At 42.9% G+C, this 20,274-nt stretch overlaps 2 protein-coding genes across 2 annotated transcripts in view; both read left to right on the top strand.

Annotated features, from left to right (window-relative positions):
* LOC129851333 (sodium- and chloride-dependent GABA transporter 1-like) overlaps positions 1-17,341 on the top strand; it is a 37,553-nt gene extending 20,212 nt beyond the window's left edge. Inside the window, exons 14-16 of the mRNA XM_055917800.1 lie at positions 1,679-1,846; positions 11,331-11,495; positions 15,112-17,341. Coding sequence (XP_055773775.1) covers positions 1,679-1,846; positions 11,331-11,435 — 273 coding nt within the window. The 3' untranslated portion in view covers positions 11,436-11,495; positions 15,112-17,341. The remainder of the gene's footprint in view (positions 1-1,678; positions 1,847-11,330; positions 11,496-15,111) is intronic.
* On the top strand, positions 12,033-17,341 carry LOC129851334 (spidroin-2-like). Its single transcript, XM_055917801.1, has 2 exons — positions 12,033-12,908; positions 12,956-17,341. Exons 1-2 carry the CDS (start codon positions 12,754-12,756, stop codon positions 13,221-13,223), a joined length of 423 nt encoding a protein of 140 aa, XP_055773776.1. The 5' UTR covers positions 12,033-12,753; the 3' UTR covers positions 13,224-17,341.
* Positions 17,342-20,274: the final 2,933 nt, after the last annotated feature.

Below are 20,274 nucleotides of genomic sequence, written 5' to 3' on the forward strand. Positions count from 1 at the left end.
TATAAAACTAACGACAAAACAACAAACACATGGGCACAAAACCCGTAGCGCACCAGTAACACATGGGCACAAAACCCGTAGCGCACCAGTAACACATAGCACGAGAGTACTTACAAAATAAACAATTCCCGACAAGAACATGGGGGGTAAACAGAGGGAAAATATACAACATGTAATTAGGGAATTGAAACCAGGTGTGTGTGTGAAAACAAGACAAAACAAATGGAATATGAAAAATGGATCGGCGATGGCTAGAAGACCAGTGACGTCGACCGCCGAACACCGCCCGAACAAGGCGAGGAACCGACTTCTACAGAAGTCGTGACAGGAATGGAATTAAGAATATGTAAATATATGAACGAACAAAGTCAGAGCGGCATAGACTGAGATACAGTAGAATAGAATTGAATACAGTATATCCATATGAGATGAGTAATGCAAAACATGTAAACATTATTAAAGTGGCCAGTGATTTCAAGTCTATGTATATAGGACAGCAGCCTTTAATGTGCTAGTGATGGCTATTTAACAGTCTGATAGCCTTGAGATAGAAGCTGTTTTTCAGTCTCTCTGTCCCAGCTTTGATGCACCTGTACTGACCTCGCCTTCTGGATGATAGCGGGGTGAACAGGCAGTGGCTCGGGTGGTTGTTGTCCTTGGTGATCTCTTTGGCCTTCCTTTGACATCAGGTGCTATAGGTGTACTGGAAGGCAGGTAGTTTGCCCCCAGTGATGCGTTGGGCAGACCGCCCCACCCTCTGGAGAGCCCTGCGGTTGCGGGTGGTGCAGTTGCCGTACCAGGTTGGGATACAGCCCGACAGGATGCTGTCAATTTTGCATCTGTAAAAGTTTGTGAGGGGTTTAAGTGCCAAGCCAAATTCTTCAGACTTCTGAGGCTGTCTGTGTGGGTGGACCATTTCAGTTTGTCAGTGATGTATATGCTGAGGAACTTGAAGCTTTCCACCTTCTCCACTTCTCTACTGAAAGTCGATGTGGATAGGGGGGTGCTCCCTCCGCTGTTTCCTGAAGTCCACGATCAGCTCCTTTGGTTTGTTGACGTTGAGTGAGAGGTTAATTTCCTGGCACCACACCTCCAGAGCCCTCACCTCCTCCCTGTAGGCTGTCTCGTCATTGTTGGTAATCAAGCCTACTACTGTTGTGTCGTCTGCAAACTTGATGATTGAGTTAGAAGCGTGCGTGGCCACGCAGTCATGGGTGAACAGGAGTACAGGAATTCCCTAATGACAAGCATACCCATAACATGATGCAGCCAGTAATGTGTTGTGTTGAATTTGCCCCAAACATAACACTTTGTATTCAGGACATAAAGTTAATTTACAAATCAATGTAAAGCATTAAATGAGTTATGAACTCTCAACGTATAGAGAAATGAACTCTCGAGTGTTTTTGTATGGAGAGCTGTAAGATCAAATTATACAACATATTTTTTGGGCATTAATAACCCTCCATATTCCTTCATCCTTGGTGTCTGTGATGTAACAAGGGTTGACTTTGATTAATTGATCACATGTTTTAAACAATGGAAAGTAGTAGTCTTTTCCAGCCAGATACATTACATACATTTAAAAACATTATCCAGGATGAAAAACACAATTGATCCCTAAGGCTTATTTTCCCATTGTGTTGTGACCAGGTTGTTCTTCTGTCTTCTCTTCCAGGGCGTGTTCCTGTTTAGTGCTGTCCAGATGGTTCCTCTCACTATGAACAACTACGTGTTCCCAGCCTGGGGCCAGGGAGTGGGCTGGTGCATGGCCCTATCCTCTATGCTCCTGATACCTGGATACATGGTCTACATGTTCCTCAACCTCAAGGGGGATTACAAAGAGGTAACACCTTCTGTCTTCCTCAGCTGCCTTCACAAAGTCACACCGCTTGGCTTTTGACACATTTTGTTGTGTTTTAAGGTTGGATTAAAATGGATTAAATTGTCATTTTTTGGGGGGGGGGGGTCAAGGATCTACACAAAATACTCTGTATGTCAAAGTGGAAGAAACATTTCTGAAAAATAAAACACTAATATCTCTTGATTACGTAAGTAGTCACACCCCTGAGTCAACACTTGTTAGAAACACCTTTGGCAGCGATTACAGCTGTGAGTCTTTCTGGGTAAGTCTCTAAGAGCTTTGCACACCTTGGTTGTACAGGATTTGCACATTATTCTTTTAGAAATTCTTCAAGCTCTGTCAAGTTAGTTATTGATCATTGCTAGACAGCCATTTTCAAGTCTTGCCATAGATTTTCAAGCCGGTTTAAGTCAAAACTGTAACTTGGCCACTCAGGAACATTCAATTTTGTCTTGTTAAGCAACTCCAGTGTATATTTGGCATTGTGTTTTAGGTTATTGTCCTGCTGAAAGGTGAATTTGTCTTGCGGTGTCTGTTGGAAAGCAAACTGAACCAGGTTTTCCACTAGGATTTTGCCTGTGCTTAGCTCCGTTTCTTTTAATTCTAAAAAAAATCTCCCTTGCCGATGACAAGCATACCCATAACATGATGCAGCCAGTGATGTGTTGCTCCAAACATAACACGTTGTTTTCAGGACATAAAGTTAATTTCTTTGCCACATGTTTTGCAGCAGTATTTAGTGCCTTGTTGCAAACAGGATGCATGTTTAGAATATTTTTATTCTGTACAGGCTTCCTTCTTTTCACTCTGTCATTTAGGTTAGTATTGTGGAGTCACTACAATGTTGTTGATCCACCCTCTCCTATCACAGCCATTAAACTCTGTCACTGTTTGAAAGTCACCGTGGGCCTCATAGTGAAATCCCTGAGCGGTTTCCGTCCTCTCCTGCAACTGAGTTAGGAAGGACGTCTGTATCTTTGTAGTGACTGGGTATATTGATATACCATCCAGTGTAATTATCAACTTCACCATGCTGAAAGGGATCTTCAATGTCTGCTTTTTCTTTTACCCAATATGTCTAAAAACATAATTTCGCTTGGACATTATGGGGTATTGTGTGTAAGCCAGTGAAACAAAATCTAAATTTAATCCATTTTAAATTCAGGCTGGAACACAACAAAATGTGTTAACATTCAAGGGGTGTGAAAACTTCCTGAAGGAGTGTATATGTATATCTCATTTAGCAGACAATTTTATCCAAAGTGACTTACAGTCATGCGTGACTAAATGTTTTACTCATGGGTGGTCCCGGGAATCAACTATCCTGGCAATTCAAGGGCTCTCCTCACATACTGTGTAGACAGAGTCGACCTTAAAGGCGACCATTTTATGTTCAACAACTCCCAACTCTTCCCAAGATTAACCATAGCATGTGTCTCAGAAAGAGATCTGCCTGCAGCAGAGACTTTGTCACAGGCTGTGGGGTTTTGTACACTTTTAAATAGATGGGATGGCACTTAATCCAAAATTAGTTTGGAATATTGCTCTTGGCGATTACTGTTTTTATATTAATCCGCAAAAATAATCGTTGGTTCTCACAGAAATTCGAAGAGAGAGAGAGAGAGAGAGAGAGAGAGAGTTTGAGTTTTTATAAAACCTTTATTTTCTACTCAATTGTTAACATAAATAATGACACACTGCCTTTTCAGAAATGAAACAATGAATGTAATTCCTACACAAAATAAATAAAAATAAAAATACAAAAGAACATATACATTCAACTTATTTCCTCAACAAAAAATAATTTCCCCTCCTCTACAAAACAAAGCGCTCCTTCATATGCCCACTTCTCCTCAAACAATGGGAGATCTTTTACAGCTGAGAAAAACTCAAAATCCACTTTTATTCTTGCTTTCACTAATCCTTTAAAAACACATCTTATATCCTTCTCATATCCCGTGTCTATTTTATGTTTCCTACTCAAAAAAATTGACATCTTAGCTTGTCCCAAAATAAAATTTAACATTTGACATTTTCTTTTCTGTTGCTTACTATATTGAAACCCCAAAATAAAAACATTGTTATTAAAAATCTCACCTACAGCTCTAAACAATGATTCCAGTATTTCCAATAAAGGTTTTATCCTCTCACACTCCATAAAACAGTGAAAAATGGTTTCTCTTATATTACAAAAAGGACATCCATCTCTAACATCTGAATTAATGACAGATACAAAAGCATTAACTGCAATAATGCCATGTAACACCCTCCATTGCATATCACCAGTACCCTTTTGTAACGGTGGTTTGTACAGTGCTCTCCATGCTGGCTTTACCTTGTCATCAATTCCCAATTTTACCCTCCATGGAGTGTCTTTTCTATTTTTCAATTTCTCTTTGTTTAACACCTTAACACACCCCCTATACAAATCCTTCCCATTCACCTCATCCAAACCCACCTCCTCCAACCCTCTCAAATCCAACAATATACCCTTTCTCTCTGACTCTGTGATATTTGGTGTAATCCCTAATCTTGGAAATGAGACGTCTTCATCTTGTTCCTTCTTCTTGTGGCTATTAAGCATTCCCCATTCTTCCGCTGACAGAGCTTTCCTGCAGCTTCCCAGCATTTGTCCAACAATCCTTTCCGACCTCACCCCCAAATGTTCAGCCAACCGTCTTCCATCCATTAAGTCGGGCCCAGCCATTGCCATTAACTGTCTTAAGGTGATTATTTTTCCCTTCACCAGAATCTTGGAGAAATGTGGAACAGCTGCAGTTGTACAATCCAGTCTTGCCCCACACACCAGAGGTTCCTCCAACAGCCAATGCACTGACTCCGCTGAAGTTCGTCTGGACACCTTCATTATGCTCCACACTCTGAGAAGGCCTCTGTAAAACGGAGGTACTCCCTCCCTAGAAATCTGGCTACTATCAACCAGAAATAAAGCCTTCTTTAAACCTAAACCTCCAACCCTCTGTAACACAAGGCCTGCTACCCCCCTCCACACCACATTTTCCTGTCCATAAAGCAACCTTTGAATAAACTGAAAACGGAAAGCAGCAGCCCTACTAGCAAGATGTACCAGACCTTGTCCCCCCTCCTCTTTTGACAAATACAAAACACTTTGTCGAACCCAGTGATATTTATCCCAAAAAAAATCTACCATAATTGCCTGTATCTTAGCCAGAAGACCAGAAGGTGGTTCTAAAACTGCCAACCGATGCCATAATGCAGAGGCAATCACATTGTTAACTATAATAGTTCTCCCCCTATATGACATTCGAGATAACAACCAACGCCATCTCCTCATCCTCCCTTCCACCATTTCAACCACCCCAATCCAATTTCTTTCCATAATCCCCTCATCTCCTAAGTACACTCCAAGATACTTAAACCCTCCCTTACACCATTCCAATCCCCCTGGCAAAGCCATGATCCCTCCAGACCATTCTCCAATCTGTAATGCACAACTCTTTTCCCAATTTACTTTTGCCGAGGATATTCCCCTAAACCGATCAACCATTAGACTCAAACTATCCACCTCCGCTTGATTTTTCACTAAAACAACTACATCATCAGCATAGGCTGAAAGACGAATAGGAGGAATATCCTTGGAAAGGTACACCCCTTCAATGCGACTTCTAATGCTATTTAGTAGTGGCTCTATAGCAATGGCATACAGCATCCCTGATAAAGAACATCCCTGCCTAATACCTCTACACACTTTAAAAGGAGCACTCAAACCACCGTTAACTTTCAATACACTTTCAATGTCACCATATATCACCTTTATCATGTCAATAAAACCAGAGCTGAACCCAAACGCCTCAAGCGTATGCCATAAATATTGATGTTCAACTCGGTCAAATGCCTTTTCCTGATCAATTGAAATTAGACCTGCATCCACCCCAATAGCCCTAGAGATGTCCAAAAAGTCACGAATCAGAGAAATGTTATCCCCTATCTGCCTGCCAGGAACACAGTAGGACTGGTCCGTATGTATGATTTGCCCCATCACCTCCCTCAGCCTGTTGGACAAAGCCTTGGACAGGATCTTATAATCAGTGCACAATAAAGCCACCGGCCTCCAGTTTTTCACCTCCCTAGGGTCTCCCTTTTTGGGCAGTAGGGTGAGGACAGCCCTTCTGCAGCTTAATGGTAGTAACCCTCCGGTTAAACTATCATTAACCACTGCCAGCCAATCTTCTCCCAACATAGTCCAAAAAGACTTAAAAAAGTCAACGGGAAGCCCATCAAAGCCTGGTGCCCTTCCATTTTCCATGCCTTTTAATGCAGAGTATAACTCCTGCAAAGACAATGGTTGCTCAAGCTCAACCTGAGCTTCTGCATCCACCTTTGGGAGCCCATCAAGGAACTTCTGTGTCACTGTTTTATCCTCTTTGTACTCACACTTGTAGAGCTCAGCATAGAACTCTACTGCCCTCTTTCTAATTTCACTAGGGCTAGTGAGCTCTTGTCCAACAGCTGATTTGAGACAATGAATAATTTTTCTTTGTCCATTCTTTTTCTCTAAACCAAAGAAAAATTTGGATGAGGCATCCATTTCAGATATTCCCTGAAACTTACTTCTCACCAATGCCCCCTGTGCTCTGATACCCAGCAGATCTGCCAATTCAACTTTTTTTTTCTTGAGTGCCTGCGTATGGCCCCAATCTCCTGTGGTCTCAACCAACGTCATGAGTTCCACTATTTCAAACTCTAGGGCTTTCATTGATCTGATGATATCCTTGGTGACATTCCTCGTGTATTGATTACAAAATTGTTGAATCTGGATTTTCCCTATATCCCACCACTGTTGAATGGATATAAAACTGTCCTTTTGAGACCTCCACCTCTCCCAGAAAAAACAAAAACATTTCCTGAAGTGAGCATCACTCAATAAAGTTATATTAAAATGCCAGTATGCGCTTTTGGGTTTTACATTATTAATGAACACCACCTCTGTTATTAAACAATGATCAGAAAATCCCACTGGGGTTATCACACTTGATTTACAGACCTGAGATTGATGCTCAAAACAATAAAACCTATCTAACCTTGCCATAGAGATGATGTTCTCTCTCACATGCGCCCAGGTGTACTGCCTTGTGCCTCCATTTTGTCTCCGCCAAATATCACACAATTCATGCGTTACAATGAGGCGTTTTAAAAAGGTCCTTGAGGCTATATGAGGTTCTTGATGATTTCTATCTAAATCACTGACTGTGCAGTTAAAATCCCCAGCAATAAATAAATAATCTTCATTGTTACATTTCTCAATGGTATTTGATAATGTCTCTAAAAAACATACCCTCTCAACTGCCACCACTGGGGCATAGACATTTATCAGACACATAGTGATGTTTTCATACCTTGCTCTAACTTTTAATAACCTCCCCTCAACTACCTCTTCAACCTCATAAGACAAAGGCAAAAACCCCCTTGAGAACAATATAGCCACACCCCCACTTTTAGAATTTTTATGACTACACACCACTGTCCCCCCCCACTCCTTTTTCCACATAACTTCATTTTCCAAATTACTATGTGTTTCTTGTAGAAAATTTATGTCACTTCCCTTTCCCCTAATTAACTCATACACTATCGCTCTTTTTTTAACATCTCTTCCACCATTTATGTTTAAAGAAGAAATCTTAAAACTGCTCATGAATGAAAAAAATATACAGAGGAAAATACAGATATCCCATCTCTTTACAGGGTTAAAACTGCAACTAAACCCTTTCATTTTCTTTAGAATTTACATCACTTATCACTCTCGTGACCACCTTCTTAAGTCTAGCAATTTCAGGGCTTGTCAAACCTCCCCCTGTTATTTTTGACATCAAAAACTTTGCTGATTCAATAAACAATTCACTTTCAGGGAAAAAATCAGTTATATTGTAATCCTGCATATATTTCTTCCCTTTTGTCAACTTCAGAAATTGGCGTACCTTCTTAATTCCATACCTTCCTTCCTCCCCAATTATCTCACTATTTTGTTGCGACGCGTCAGATGACTCACTCCCGCTCTCCTCCCCAGAGGAAAACTCCCCTAAATCTTCAACCTTTTCATCTTCAACTAATTTATCAATCTCTACCTTCCTCTTAGAATTAGACCCTTCACCCCCCCCTACATTCTTTCTCTTACTTCTCGGTACTTTGAAAACAGCTTCTTCCTTTCCTGTTATTTCAATTTCCTCTTTATCTCCAATTTCACTTTCCAACACCACCTCAGCAACGGCAGTCGCAATCTCACAGACTGCTTCCCCTCCCTCCTTGTTCTGATCCACCACAATTGTCCCCGTATCCACACTGCCTTCCTCTCCCCCTTTTCCAACCACATCTGCCCACCTTCTTCCTTCCCCCGTACTTTTAGCAGTTTCATCTCTTTGCGTAAATGCATTATCTGTACCATCACTATAACTACTACCGGGCTCTGCGCGCTCCTTCTCAGGACAACTACGCACCAAATGCCCCTCTCTTCCACACCCAAAACATTTCATTGATTCAGTAGAAGCGTAAAACACATAATCAAATCCATCAATCTTAAAACTAAACGCTAAATTCAGTTCATCAACGTCCTTTTTTAAGATCATATACACTTGCCTCCTATGAGACACGACATGTTTCAGCAACGGAGATTTGCATCCAAAAAGAACTTTCTTTATTGTAGACACAATTTGACCATGACGCGATAATTCTCTCTCCAACACTTCATCTCTAACAAATGGTGGTACGTTAGACAATATAACCTTCTTAGCCGGATTCATAAGTGGAAATACCTTCGTCTGTGTCTCCCTCAAAACAACACCGTTCTCCACCATCGTATTCACTTTTCCAATAGAATCTAAGAATATCACTACTGCGCTATTCATCCTTGAGGCTGATTTAATGCTATCATACCCAATCATACTACCTACCGCTAAAACACATTCTTCCACTGAACATCCAACCTCTGCCAAAATCTTAATTCCATTGCGCCGACTAAGTTTTTCATACTCCAAATTCTCACGAGCGGACATTTTAACCAGCCTCAACCAGCTGGTTGTGCCCTCGCGAAAACAAACAACCTCAAACTATCCCACCACCCCTCTACTTGTTAATTAATAATTAGAACAATTATCTTTAAACCAACTAATCAATATATATATATTTACATACCAAAACCCAATAGAATGAAAAGAAATCCAGTCGCTCTCACAAACACTCCTGCTTAACGACTCACTTCCCAGCATGCACTCCGAAGAGAGAGAGAGAGAGAGAGAGAGAGAGAGAGAGAGAGAGAGAGAGAGAGAGAGAGAGAGAGAGAGAGAGAGAGAGAGAGAGAGAGAGAGAGAGAGAGAGAGAGAATAAGTTGAAAGTGATCATTGCTAACGTAAATTCATTTTAATAGGCTACAGTAGGCTGTAGTTTAGGTATGAGATCTAATGAGAGAAAGAGAACTGCAGGTTTTCAGTCAATTTATGTAAGACGTTCAGTTGAAAAGGTCACAGAAAGGAATGTGCCAATGCCGCTACGTCTGTTGAGGTCAGAGAAAAGAGTGTGAGGCTGGTCGACCCCATGCCCCTACGTCTGTTGAGGTCAGAGAAAAGAGTGTGAGGCTGGTCGACCCCATGCCCCTACGTCTGTTGAGGTCAGAGAAAAGAGTGTGAGGCTGGTCGACCCCATGCCCCTACGTCTGTTGAGGTCAGAGAAAAGAGTGTGAGGCTGGTCGACCCCATGCCCCTACGTCTGTTGAGGTCAGAGAAAAGAGTGTGAGGCTGGTCGACCCCATGCCCCTACGTCTGTTGAGGTCAGAGAAAAGAGTGTGAGGCTGGTCGACCCCATGCCCCTACGTCTGTTGAGGTCAGAGAAAAGAGTGTGAGGCTGGTCGACCCAATGCCCCTACGTCTGTTGAGGTCAGAGAAAAGAGTGTGAGGCTGGTCGACCCAATGCCCCTACGTCTGTTGAGGTCAGAGAAAAGAGTGTGAGGCTGGTCGACCCCATGCCCCTACGTCTGTTGAGGTCAGAGAAAAGAGTGTGAGGCTGGTCGACCCCATGCCCCTACGTCTGTTGAGGTCAGAGTAAAGAGTGTGAGGCTGGTCGACCCCATGCCCCTACGTCTGTTGAGGTCAGAGAAAAGAGTGTGAGGCTGGTCGACCCCATGCCCCTACGTCTGTTGAGGTCAGAGTAAAGAGTGTGAGGCTGGTCGACCCCATGCCCCTACGTCTGTTGAGGTCAGAATAAAGAGTGTGAGGCTGGTCGACCCCATGCCCCTACGTCTGTTGAGGTCAGAGAAAAGAGTGTGAGGCTGGTCGACCCCATGCCCCTACGTCTGTTGAGGTCAGAGAAAAGAGTGTGAGGCTGGTCGACCCCATGCCGCTAGGTCTGTTGAGGTCAGAGAAAAGAGTGTGAGGCTGGTCGACCCCATGCCCCTACGTCTGTTGAGGTCAGAGAAAAGAGTGTGAGGCTGTTCGACCCCATGCCCCTACGTCTGTTGAGGTCAGAGAAAAGAGTGTGAGGCTGGTCGACCCCATGCCCCTACGTCTGTTGAGGTCAGAGAAAAGAGTGTGAGGCTGGTCGACCCCATGCCCCTACGTCTGTTGAGGTCAGAGAAAAGAGTGTGAGGCTGGTCGACCCCATGCCCCTAGGTCTGTTGAGGTCAGAGAAAAGAGTGTGAGGCTGGTCGACCCCATGCCCCTACGTCTGTTGAGGTCAGAGAAAAGAGTGTGAGGCTGGTCGACCCCATGCCCCTGCGTCTGTTGAGGTCAGAGTAAAGAGTGTGAGGCTGGTCGACCCCATGCCCCTACGTCTGTTGAGGTCAGAGTAAAGAGTGTGAGGCTGGTCGACCCCATGCCCCTACGTCTGTTGAGGTCAGAGAAAAGAGTGTGAGGCTGGTCGACCCCATGCCCCTACGTCTGTTGAGGTCAGAGAAAAGAGTGTGAGGCTGGTCGACCCCATGCCCCTACGTCTGTTGAGGTCAGAGAAAAGAGTGTGAGGCTGGTCGACCCCATGCCCCTACGTCTGTTGAGGTCAGAGAAAAGAGTGTGAGGCTGGTCGACCCCATGCCCCTACGTCTGTTGAGCTGCAGCTTGCAGTGAAAGGAACAGTAATTGCTGGTTCTGGTGTTGTCAAGGATGGAGTGCTGCTGTCGTCACTGGCAACGAGATGAGCAGCTGTCCGCCCCTTTGTGTCAGTCAGTGCAGTCCTGATTGCTTAAATTGTAGCAATCAATTCCTTGGTTAGTGTGTGCCAAGCACCAGGCGGAAAGGCTTGCTCTTACAGACACTGACGCCAGCTAGCTATCTAGTGCACGATACAATGTAATACACAGCCATGTGAAAGGCAGAAAGATGCGTAACATATCATTTCCTTACAGCATCTGCATATAGCACGGCAATGTGGTAAACTTACAGCCTAAAGATGTCAGCACAGCAGTCTGACGTATTTTTTTTTGAATGTATCGTTCTCTCGCACATTGCAGCGTCTGCGGATAATGATCCAACCCCCGATAATGGTGAAAGGAGAGCGTCAGGAGAACGGCCCTGAGCAGACACCGGCAGCAGCCACGGAAGAGGCTTACATCTAAACCCTGTTCTATTCAGCCTGTCTCCGAGGACAACTCTTTGCAGAAAACAACGTAATCAAGGTGAAGCACAACCGAGGGTGTGCGTCCCAAATGGAACCCTATTCTATATATAGTGCACTACTTTTGACCAGGGCCCATATGGACTACTACCCAATATAGACCCTGGTTAAAAGTAGTGCACTACATAGGGAATAGGGTGCCATTTGTGACGCAGTTAAAGAACTTCCATGTCTGATATCTAATTACCTACCTCCAGGGGAAACGTGACCAACCTGATTACAATTTACTTTCATTTATTTTTTTATTTTATTTTATTTATTTTATTTTTTATTTTAATTTGTTTGTCAACAGAAATAAGAAAGTCAACCAGCTGTTATTGTGATAGTTTTGTGTTTCATATGCAAACATGTTAGTCTTTCTAAGATTGTTACCTAGAAAGTTACTATAAATTGAATTATAATTAAAATTTGGAGGCCCACTGTGATTCAACACTAACGTGCTAATTTAGGATATTGACTTAATTAATCTATAAAAAATTTAGTTATTGTAAACAGAGCCGTAGCCAGGGTCTGAGTTTTAGTGTGTCCGGAAGGGGGGGGGGGGGGGGGGGGGGCGTTAGGAATGACTTCAGCCGTTATCACATTGGTTATTGGAGCTTCATTCACCTCAGTGGATCTACAAACACATAGCCTGTTAGCTATACAATTAGCCGCGACACATTAACTCTTATTAACTCAGCACCGGGATAAAAAAATATAATTGAATACGTACAGAGGTATCTGACAGCAAAAAACTATTTTATTAACAAAGGTCAACAAATAAGTTTGCTTTACAGAATATATTTTTATGCAGTTTTACAGCTAATTAATGACCTGCAATTCTACACATTTTGCCATGCGGTGGAGAGACATTTTTACGGTTTTAAAGCTAATTTCCAACAATTCTACACATTTTGCCATGTTAATATGGTATCTGAGCGAGTGAGCAAATAAAATCAATTGGGAACCCCTGGAGATCAAGGCCCCTGGAGGTCAAGGCCCCTGGAGGTCAAGGCCCCTGGAGGTCCAGACCCCTGGAGGTCATTAACCCCTGGAGGTCAAGGCCCCTGGAGGTCAAGGCCCCTGGAGGTCAAGCCCCTGGAGGTCAAGCCCCTGGAGGTCAAGGCCCCCCTGGAGGTCATTGCCCCTGGAGGTCAAGCCCCTGGAGGTCAAGCCCCTGGAGGTCAGGCCCCTGGAGGTCATTGCCCCTGGAGGTCATTGCCCCTGGAGGTCATGCCCCTGGAGGTTAAGACCCCTGGAGGTCATTGCCCCTGGAGGTCATGCCCCTGGAGGTTAAGACCCCTGGAGGTCAAGCCCCTGGAGGTCAAGCCCCTGGAGGTCAAGCCCCTGGAGATCAAGGCCCCCCTGGAGGTCATTGCCCCTGGAGGTCAAGACCCCTGGAGGTCAATGCCCCTGGAGGTCAAGGCCCCTGGAGGTTAAGGCCCCTGGAGGTCATTGCCCCTGGAGGTCATGCCCCTGGAGGTTAAGACCCCTGGAGGTCAAGCCCTGGAGGTCAAGCCCCTGGAGGTCATGCCCCTGGAGGTTAAGACCCCTGGAGGTCAAGCCCCTGGAGGTCAAGCCCCTGGAGGTCATGCCCCTGGAGGTTAAGACCCCTGGAGGTCAAGCCCCTGGAGGTCAAGCCCCTGGAGGTCAAGCCCCTGGAGGTCAAGGCCCCCCTGGAGGTCATTGCCCCTGGAGGTCATTTTCCCTGGAGGTTAAGACCCCTGGAGGTCATGCCCCTGGAGGTTAAGACCCCTGGGAATGTGCCCTGCATGCCCTGTCAGTAATTCAGCCATGATTACTACACATTTAGATAACTAGTTAGACTAACTACACGAATTAACCAATCTCAAAAGGTTTAACTGAATTGGGCTAATTGAGTGACTGTCGCTAGGTAGGTTTCCATCAAACTGGGCAACAGATTTTCATGCGAATACTCTAGAATCCACATAAAGAAAATATGCACATTTTCACACCAGTGGTGTGTTTCCACCAAATGGACTGGTGTTTCCACCAATGGACTGGTGTTTCCACCAATGGACTGGTGTTTCCACCAATGGACTGGTGTTTCCACCAATGGACTGGTGTTTCCACCAAATGGACTGGTGTTTCCACCAAATGGACTTGTTACGGATGAAAAATCAGCATGTGATAGAATAGTGCACTTAATAAGATGTCCTTTTTCGTTTAAGTTTTCACGTACCGAATTTAAAAAAAAACTAATGTTTCCGTTGTATTTTCAACTCTACCAATAGTTTTGTCACAAAAATAAATGGCTGTGTTAAATACAAATACCAACAGCTCCCAGGATGCAGTGCGGTTAGGCTAATCTACACAATGAGGTTATTATGGATAAGAGCGAGAATATTTGTTATTTGTCAAACAGCAGTCCAGCATCGATCATCACTTTTGCACTTCCTGTGAAGTTCATCATCATTTATTTAATATTCAGCCTAATAAACTGCACGCTTTCCCGAGTCGTAGTGGGAGGACCACACGCGCCATATCATCGCGTGACTCCCAAGTTTATTTCAATATGACGGTTATTAAATCAATATTTTAGCATCAACGTAATTTCCACCACCATTTCTCACAAAATACATTTTACAGACACAAAAACATCCCACCTACGTCGAACGAAGAAATGATCTGTCGGCATTTATACAAACTGAAACTTCCTGTTTACATCACATCCTGTCATGATTTCTTTTTTTTTTTACATGGTAAGACTTGACTTGAATAACAACCTTGGATGGAAGTATGGTTAGTGACACATAACAAGAGAGAACCTGCTGATACACAACCAAGGTTCAAAATGTCACCTCGGGTATTGAACTATTCTAATTCTAAACTGTAATTTCAGACCCCCAAAACAAGAGTTTAAAAAATAAATAAAATTAAACAAATAAAAATCTAATTTGAAATAATTATTGAGGTTCGGACCTCGGTGTCCTCAGATGTTGCTATGGCCCTTATTATAAATAGCAAAGATATACATTATAATCCGTAGGAAAGAAATACATAGAAAACTATGTATTAAAGTCGGCAAATTAATTCAATATGAAAACTGCATAGTGGAATTGTATATTGACCAACTATAAGCGATGACCATTATGGGAAAGTGCAACCGGCAAGGCAAATGTCCATATCTTTGTATAATATTATCACACACATGTATATTAACCTTTGAAAAGCACAAGGCCAGTATGGATCTCAAACCATCTGGCATGACATGACTGAAGTACCTGTTACAAAACAAAAAACGCAGATTACCGTTACGCACGAGAGACTGTTCTAATTGTATCTTTGTTTTCTAAAGAACAATAACTTTGTATGTGTCTATAACTTGTTTTTAGAATCCTCTGGTAGGATGTTTTCTATGTAAGAGTGAGACGGACCAAAATCATACGCATGTGAAAAGGGATTAGCACAAATACAAACGACATGTGACACGGCCTAGATTTACAAACCGAAACGAAAAGCGTCCCTCATATCCCCTCACTGCAGAGAACAGGGTACAACGAGCATTATTATCACAGACGCAGCATTTGAGCAGTGATTGTCTAACTACTCCTAATAACCCAGATATACTGTTTTACTGCAATCATGTTTACCACATTTAGTGTCCAACTCCTCAGGAACAGCCGTGAAAAGCGACCAAATGATCTACTGAAACTACCGTGATGAGAGTTGTGAAAGAAGACTTCCCTTCCTTCCACCAGTCAGTCAGTTAGTCAGTCATTCTAGTCGAAGCCAGAGCCATGTATTTAGAGAGATGAGGTTTCTGCAATATGAAGCATTAACTTGACCCTACAACATTCTATAACAGCCATGTTAGAACCCCATTAACATGACACTACAACATTCTTTAACAGCCATGTTAGAACCCCATTAACATGACACTACAACATTCTTTAACAGCCATGTTAGAACCCCATTAACATGACACTACAACATTCTATAACAGCCATGTTAGAACCCCATTAACATGACCCTACAACATTCTTTAACAGCCATGTTAGAACCCCATTAACATGACACTACAACATTCTTTAACAGCCATGTTAGAACCCCATTAACATGACACTACAACATTCTTTAACAGCCATGTTAGAACCCCATTAACATGACACTACAACATTCTATAACAGCCATGTTAGAACCCCATTAACATGACACTACAACATTCTATAACAGCCATGTTAGAACCCCATTAACATGACACTACAACATTCTTTAACAGCCATGTTAGAACCCCATTAACATGACACTACAACATTCTATAACAGCCATGTTAGAACCCCATTAACATGACACTACAACATTCTATAACAGCCATGTTAGAACCCCATTAACATGACACTACAACATCATATAACAGCCATGTTAGAACCCCATTAACATGACACTACAACATTCTATAACAGCCATGTTAGAACCCCATTAACATGACACTACAACATTCTATAACAGCCATGTTAGAACCCCATTAACATGACACTACAACATTCTATAACAGCCATGTTAGAACCCCATTAACATGACACTACAACATTCTATAACAGCCATGTTAGAACCCCATTAACATGACACTACAACATTCTATAACAGCCATGTTAGAACCCTATTAACATGACACTACAACATTCTATAACAGCCATATTAGAACCCCATTAACATGACACTACAATATTCTATAACAGCCATGTTAGAACCTCATTAACATGACATTACAACATTTTATAACAGCCATGTTAGAACCCCATTAACATGACACTACAACATTCTATAACAGCCATGTTAGAACCTCATTAACATGACACTACAACATTCTATAACAGCCATGTTAGAACCCCATTAACATGACACTACAACATTCTATAACAGCCATGTTAGAACCCCATTAACATGACACTACAATATTCTATAACAGCCATGTTAACTCTCCTTTAACATTACATGGGTAATATTTAAATAATGCTATCTAAAATTAATGTGTAGAATTAGAACAATTATTTTAAATTCTTACTGTTTAAATATATGGCTCTGTTAATAGCCATAGTCTGTTGTAATGACTGTACAAGGTTTCAACGTCATGAGAGAGAAACCTTATAGATGGACTACAGCCTAACCTGACCAGAAACCAACAGCAGGCCAATATTATTACTGAAAATATACCTTGTTTTTCTTTCATTGAAAGACGAAATATATGAATTATCAAGTTGTTTGGCAATATATATATATATAGAAATAGATGAATATATACAGTATACGTATACATATATTTAGTTTGATTATATATTAATTCCACAAAATGATCAAAGTTGTATTTCTATAAGGATACAACTTGTTTGTTTCCATGGCAGCTACAAATGACAAGGATCTGGTCATTTTAGTCTCCGCAAAGATTATATAACTAAAATGTGGAATGAATAAGGGTTCCATTCATTTTTGTATAAAGTTACCATACTGCAGTTTTCTGTCTTAAATGATGTTGTACAACTCCACCGTGTTATAGGTGTAACTGTGGCCTCTGTGACTTGTCCGTATGACCTGATCTGTACGTCTACGTGTTTTCTGCAATAATATGATAATCTCAGAAACTAAAGCACATACGGTGTATTTCTGATATGTAAAATAATAAATTGCAATAATGATAATAGTATAATTTAATGAAATAATATATACACTTGTCTAGTCAAAATAATCTTGTTTTATATATTTCTAGCAGTTCTAATGTAAAATATTATATGTAAAAAAAAATCCATAATAAATGTCTTTAGATGGTGTTATATGAAAAAAAAGCATGATTGCTGTATATGTTTTCTGCAGAAGTAAATAAAATAAATAAAGAACTGTAGATTATAACGTCTGTTTTTCATCATGTCTATAGTTGGGGGGGGGGGGGGGAAATATCTTTTTGGTTTTAGATTAACGATTTTAGTAAATGTATCTAATTAAAATGGTATTCTATTTTGTATTACAGAGATTGAGTATATATATATCTGTAAAATGATTATAACTTGACTCTGAGACTCGAGGACAGTATAGTAAATCCGATGCGTAATAAAACACAGTTTTACTGTGCCTAAGGACAATGGCATTCTTCTACAGTGGGAATCCTTTTATGCAAATTATACTTCTGATTTATAGTGGTGTGATTGGGAGTTCACATTGTAGTACATTTCCTTTGAGTAATGACATCGTTCTTAAATGGTTAAATCAGTTTAAGGGATCGGTACATTTAACAGGGGACATGGACCACATGATGTAAAGACCTGTTTTCATGTCTGATTATTTAATCCCAGTGATGTGTTCACTGTCTTTGTTATTTACTCAATGTTCACGGGTCTGATGGACACACAACATCATTGGGTTTTTAAAACAATACAGCCATAACAATTTACATCAAAAAATACTTCATACTTAGATGTTGACTTATATCAATTACAAGCAATAGAGACAGCATACCTTTTTTTTTAAATATTTTCCATTTACCTGCTAGATCACATTTATCAATGAAAACACTATTCATTAAAAAAATGTAAAAGATTTTTGGAAACAATAATCTATGATAATCAGGGCATGGGTGAAATAAATCATGTTTATCTTGAACAAATATAATTGAAACCAGGTTTTCATTACTATCAATGTTTACTGCTTTGAACTGAACATGTTGGAAGGACATATTTTACACATGGTATTTTATGGAAATGACAAATGAGCCCCATTGAACACAAATTAAGGAACACCACATGAGGGACAGAGTTTTACTGTGTGTGTGTTGCCAATGTATTTCTTGCACTTGATGCATGTGTACCGTGTCGTCCTGTTCTTCTTGAACACACATCGCAGCGCTTCTTCTTGTTGCTACCGGCTGCAATCTAGAACGATGAAAACACTTAGTTCAGGAATTTTATTAACAACTCACTCACATATATAGTTACAGCAGGCCATGGTAGGAGAGTCAGACACATCTCACTCACATATATAGTTACAGCAGGCCATGGTAGGAGAGTCAGACACATCTCACTCACATATATAGTTACATCAGGCCAAGGTAGAGAGTCAGAAACACATGCAACAACATCACTCACACTTACTTCCTGTATTGGAGTTGTTGGTTCTGTGGGTCGGGCGGACGGGGCCCCAGCATCCTCCTCCTGAATCCTCCTCACCATGGCTGCAGAAGCTGGGGTCCTCTGGATATGTTGCCTTCTCTGGATTTGAGGTCTTACCAATGCCTTGCCCAGCTCCTCGAGAAAGAGACGTCTCCTCTGGATTTGAGGTCTTACCAATGTCTTGCCCAGCTCCTCGAGAAAGAGATGTCTCCTCTGGATTTGAGGTCTTACCAATGCCTTGCCCAGCTCCTCGAGAAAGAGCCGTCTCCTCTGGATTTGAGGTCTTACCAGTGCCATGCCCAACTCCTCGAGAAAGAGACGTCTCCTCTGGATTTGAGGTCTTACCAATGCCTTGCCCATCTCCTCGAGAAAGAGCCGCCTCCTCTGGATTTGAGGTCTTACCAATGCCTTGCCCATCTCCTCGAGAAAGAGACGTCTCCTCTGGATTTGAGGTCTTACCAATGCCTTGCCCAGCTCCTCGAGAAAGAGATGTCTCCTCTGGATTTGAGGTCTTACCAATGCCTTTCCCAGCTCCTCGAGAAAGAGACGTCTCCTCTGGAGCTTCCCTCTGTTCCAATCTGGGTTCAACGCCATCCAGATGACAAATGCATTGTACGCCGAGATGTCCAAGATGTTGAAGAATATCACAAGTGGCCAACGTAGTGTTCTTCTTTTGAACAGTTCAAAGGAAGACTTTATGTCCTAGACATGAGTAACCGGCCCTGGTTGCATCCTTATCACATTGGCAGCCATGCTGGGTGGCTCATTCCTTGGGCAAGAAGACCATTCATTATCACAATATTTTGACATCCATGTATCTCCTCCTGCAGGTTGCTGACAGGCTGGTTCTGGTCCTGGCTGCTGATGGGCTGGTCCTGGGGATAGTTGCTGATGGGCTGGTTCTGGGGCTGGTTGCTGATGGGCTGGTCCTGGGGATAGTTGCTGATGGGCTGGTTCTGGGGCTGGTTGCTGATGGGCTGGTCCTGGGGATAGTTGATGATGGGCTGGTCCTGGGGCTGGCTGCTGATGGGCTGGTCCTAGGGCTGGCTGCTGACGGGCTGGTCCTGGGGCTGGTCCTGGGGCTGGCTGCTGACGGGCTGGTCCTGGTTGCTGATGGGCTGGTCCTAGGGCTGGTTGCTGATGGGCTGGTCCTGGGGATAGCTGCTGATGGGCTGATCCTGGGGCTGGTCCTGGGGCTGGCTGCTGACGGGCTGGTCCTGGTTGCTGATGGGCTGGTCCTAGGGCTGGTTGCTGACGGGCTGGTCCTGGGGATAGCTGCTGACGGGCTGGTCCTGGGGATAGTTGCTGATGGGCTGGTCCTGGGGATAGTTGCTGATGGGCTGGTCCTGGGGCTGGCTGCTGATGGGCTGGTCCTGGGGCTGGCTGCTGACGGGCTGGTACTGGTGCTGGCTGCTGACGGGCTGGTCCTGGTTGCTGACAAGCTGGTCCTGGGGCTGGTTGCTGATGGGCTGGTCCTAGGGCTGGTTGCTGACGGGCTGGTCCTGGGGATAGCTGCTGACGGGCTGGTCCTGGGGCTGGCTGCTGACGGGCTGGTACTGGTGCTGGCTCAGGGTCAATCTCTTCCTCTGCTTCCAACACAGACTCCCAGTTGACAGAGACATGATCCTCATATTCAGAAAGTTCTTAATCTTCCAAAGTGGAAGACGCTCCTTCCACACC

This window comes from Salvelinus fontinalis, chromosome 3 (genome assembly GCF_029448725.1).
Source record: "Salvelinus fontinalis isolate EN_2023a chromosome 3, ASM2944872v1, whole genome shotgun sequence".
Classification (NCBI taxonomy): domain Eukaryota; kingdom Metazoa; phylum Chordata; class Actinopteri; order Salmoniformes; family Salmonidae; genus Salvelinus; species Salvelinus fontinalis.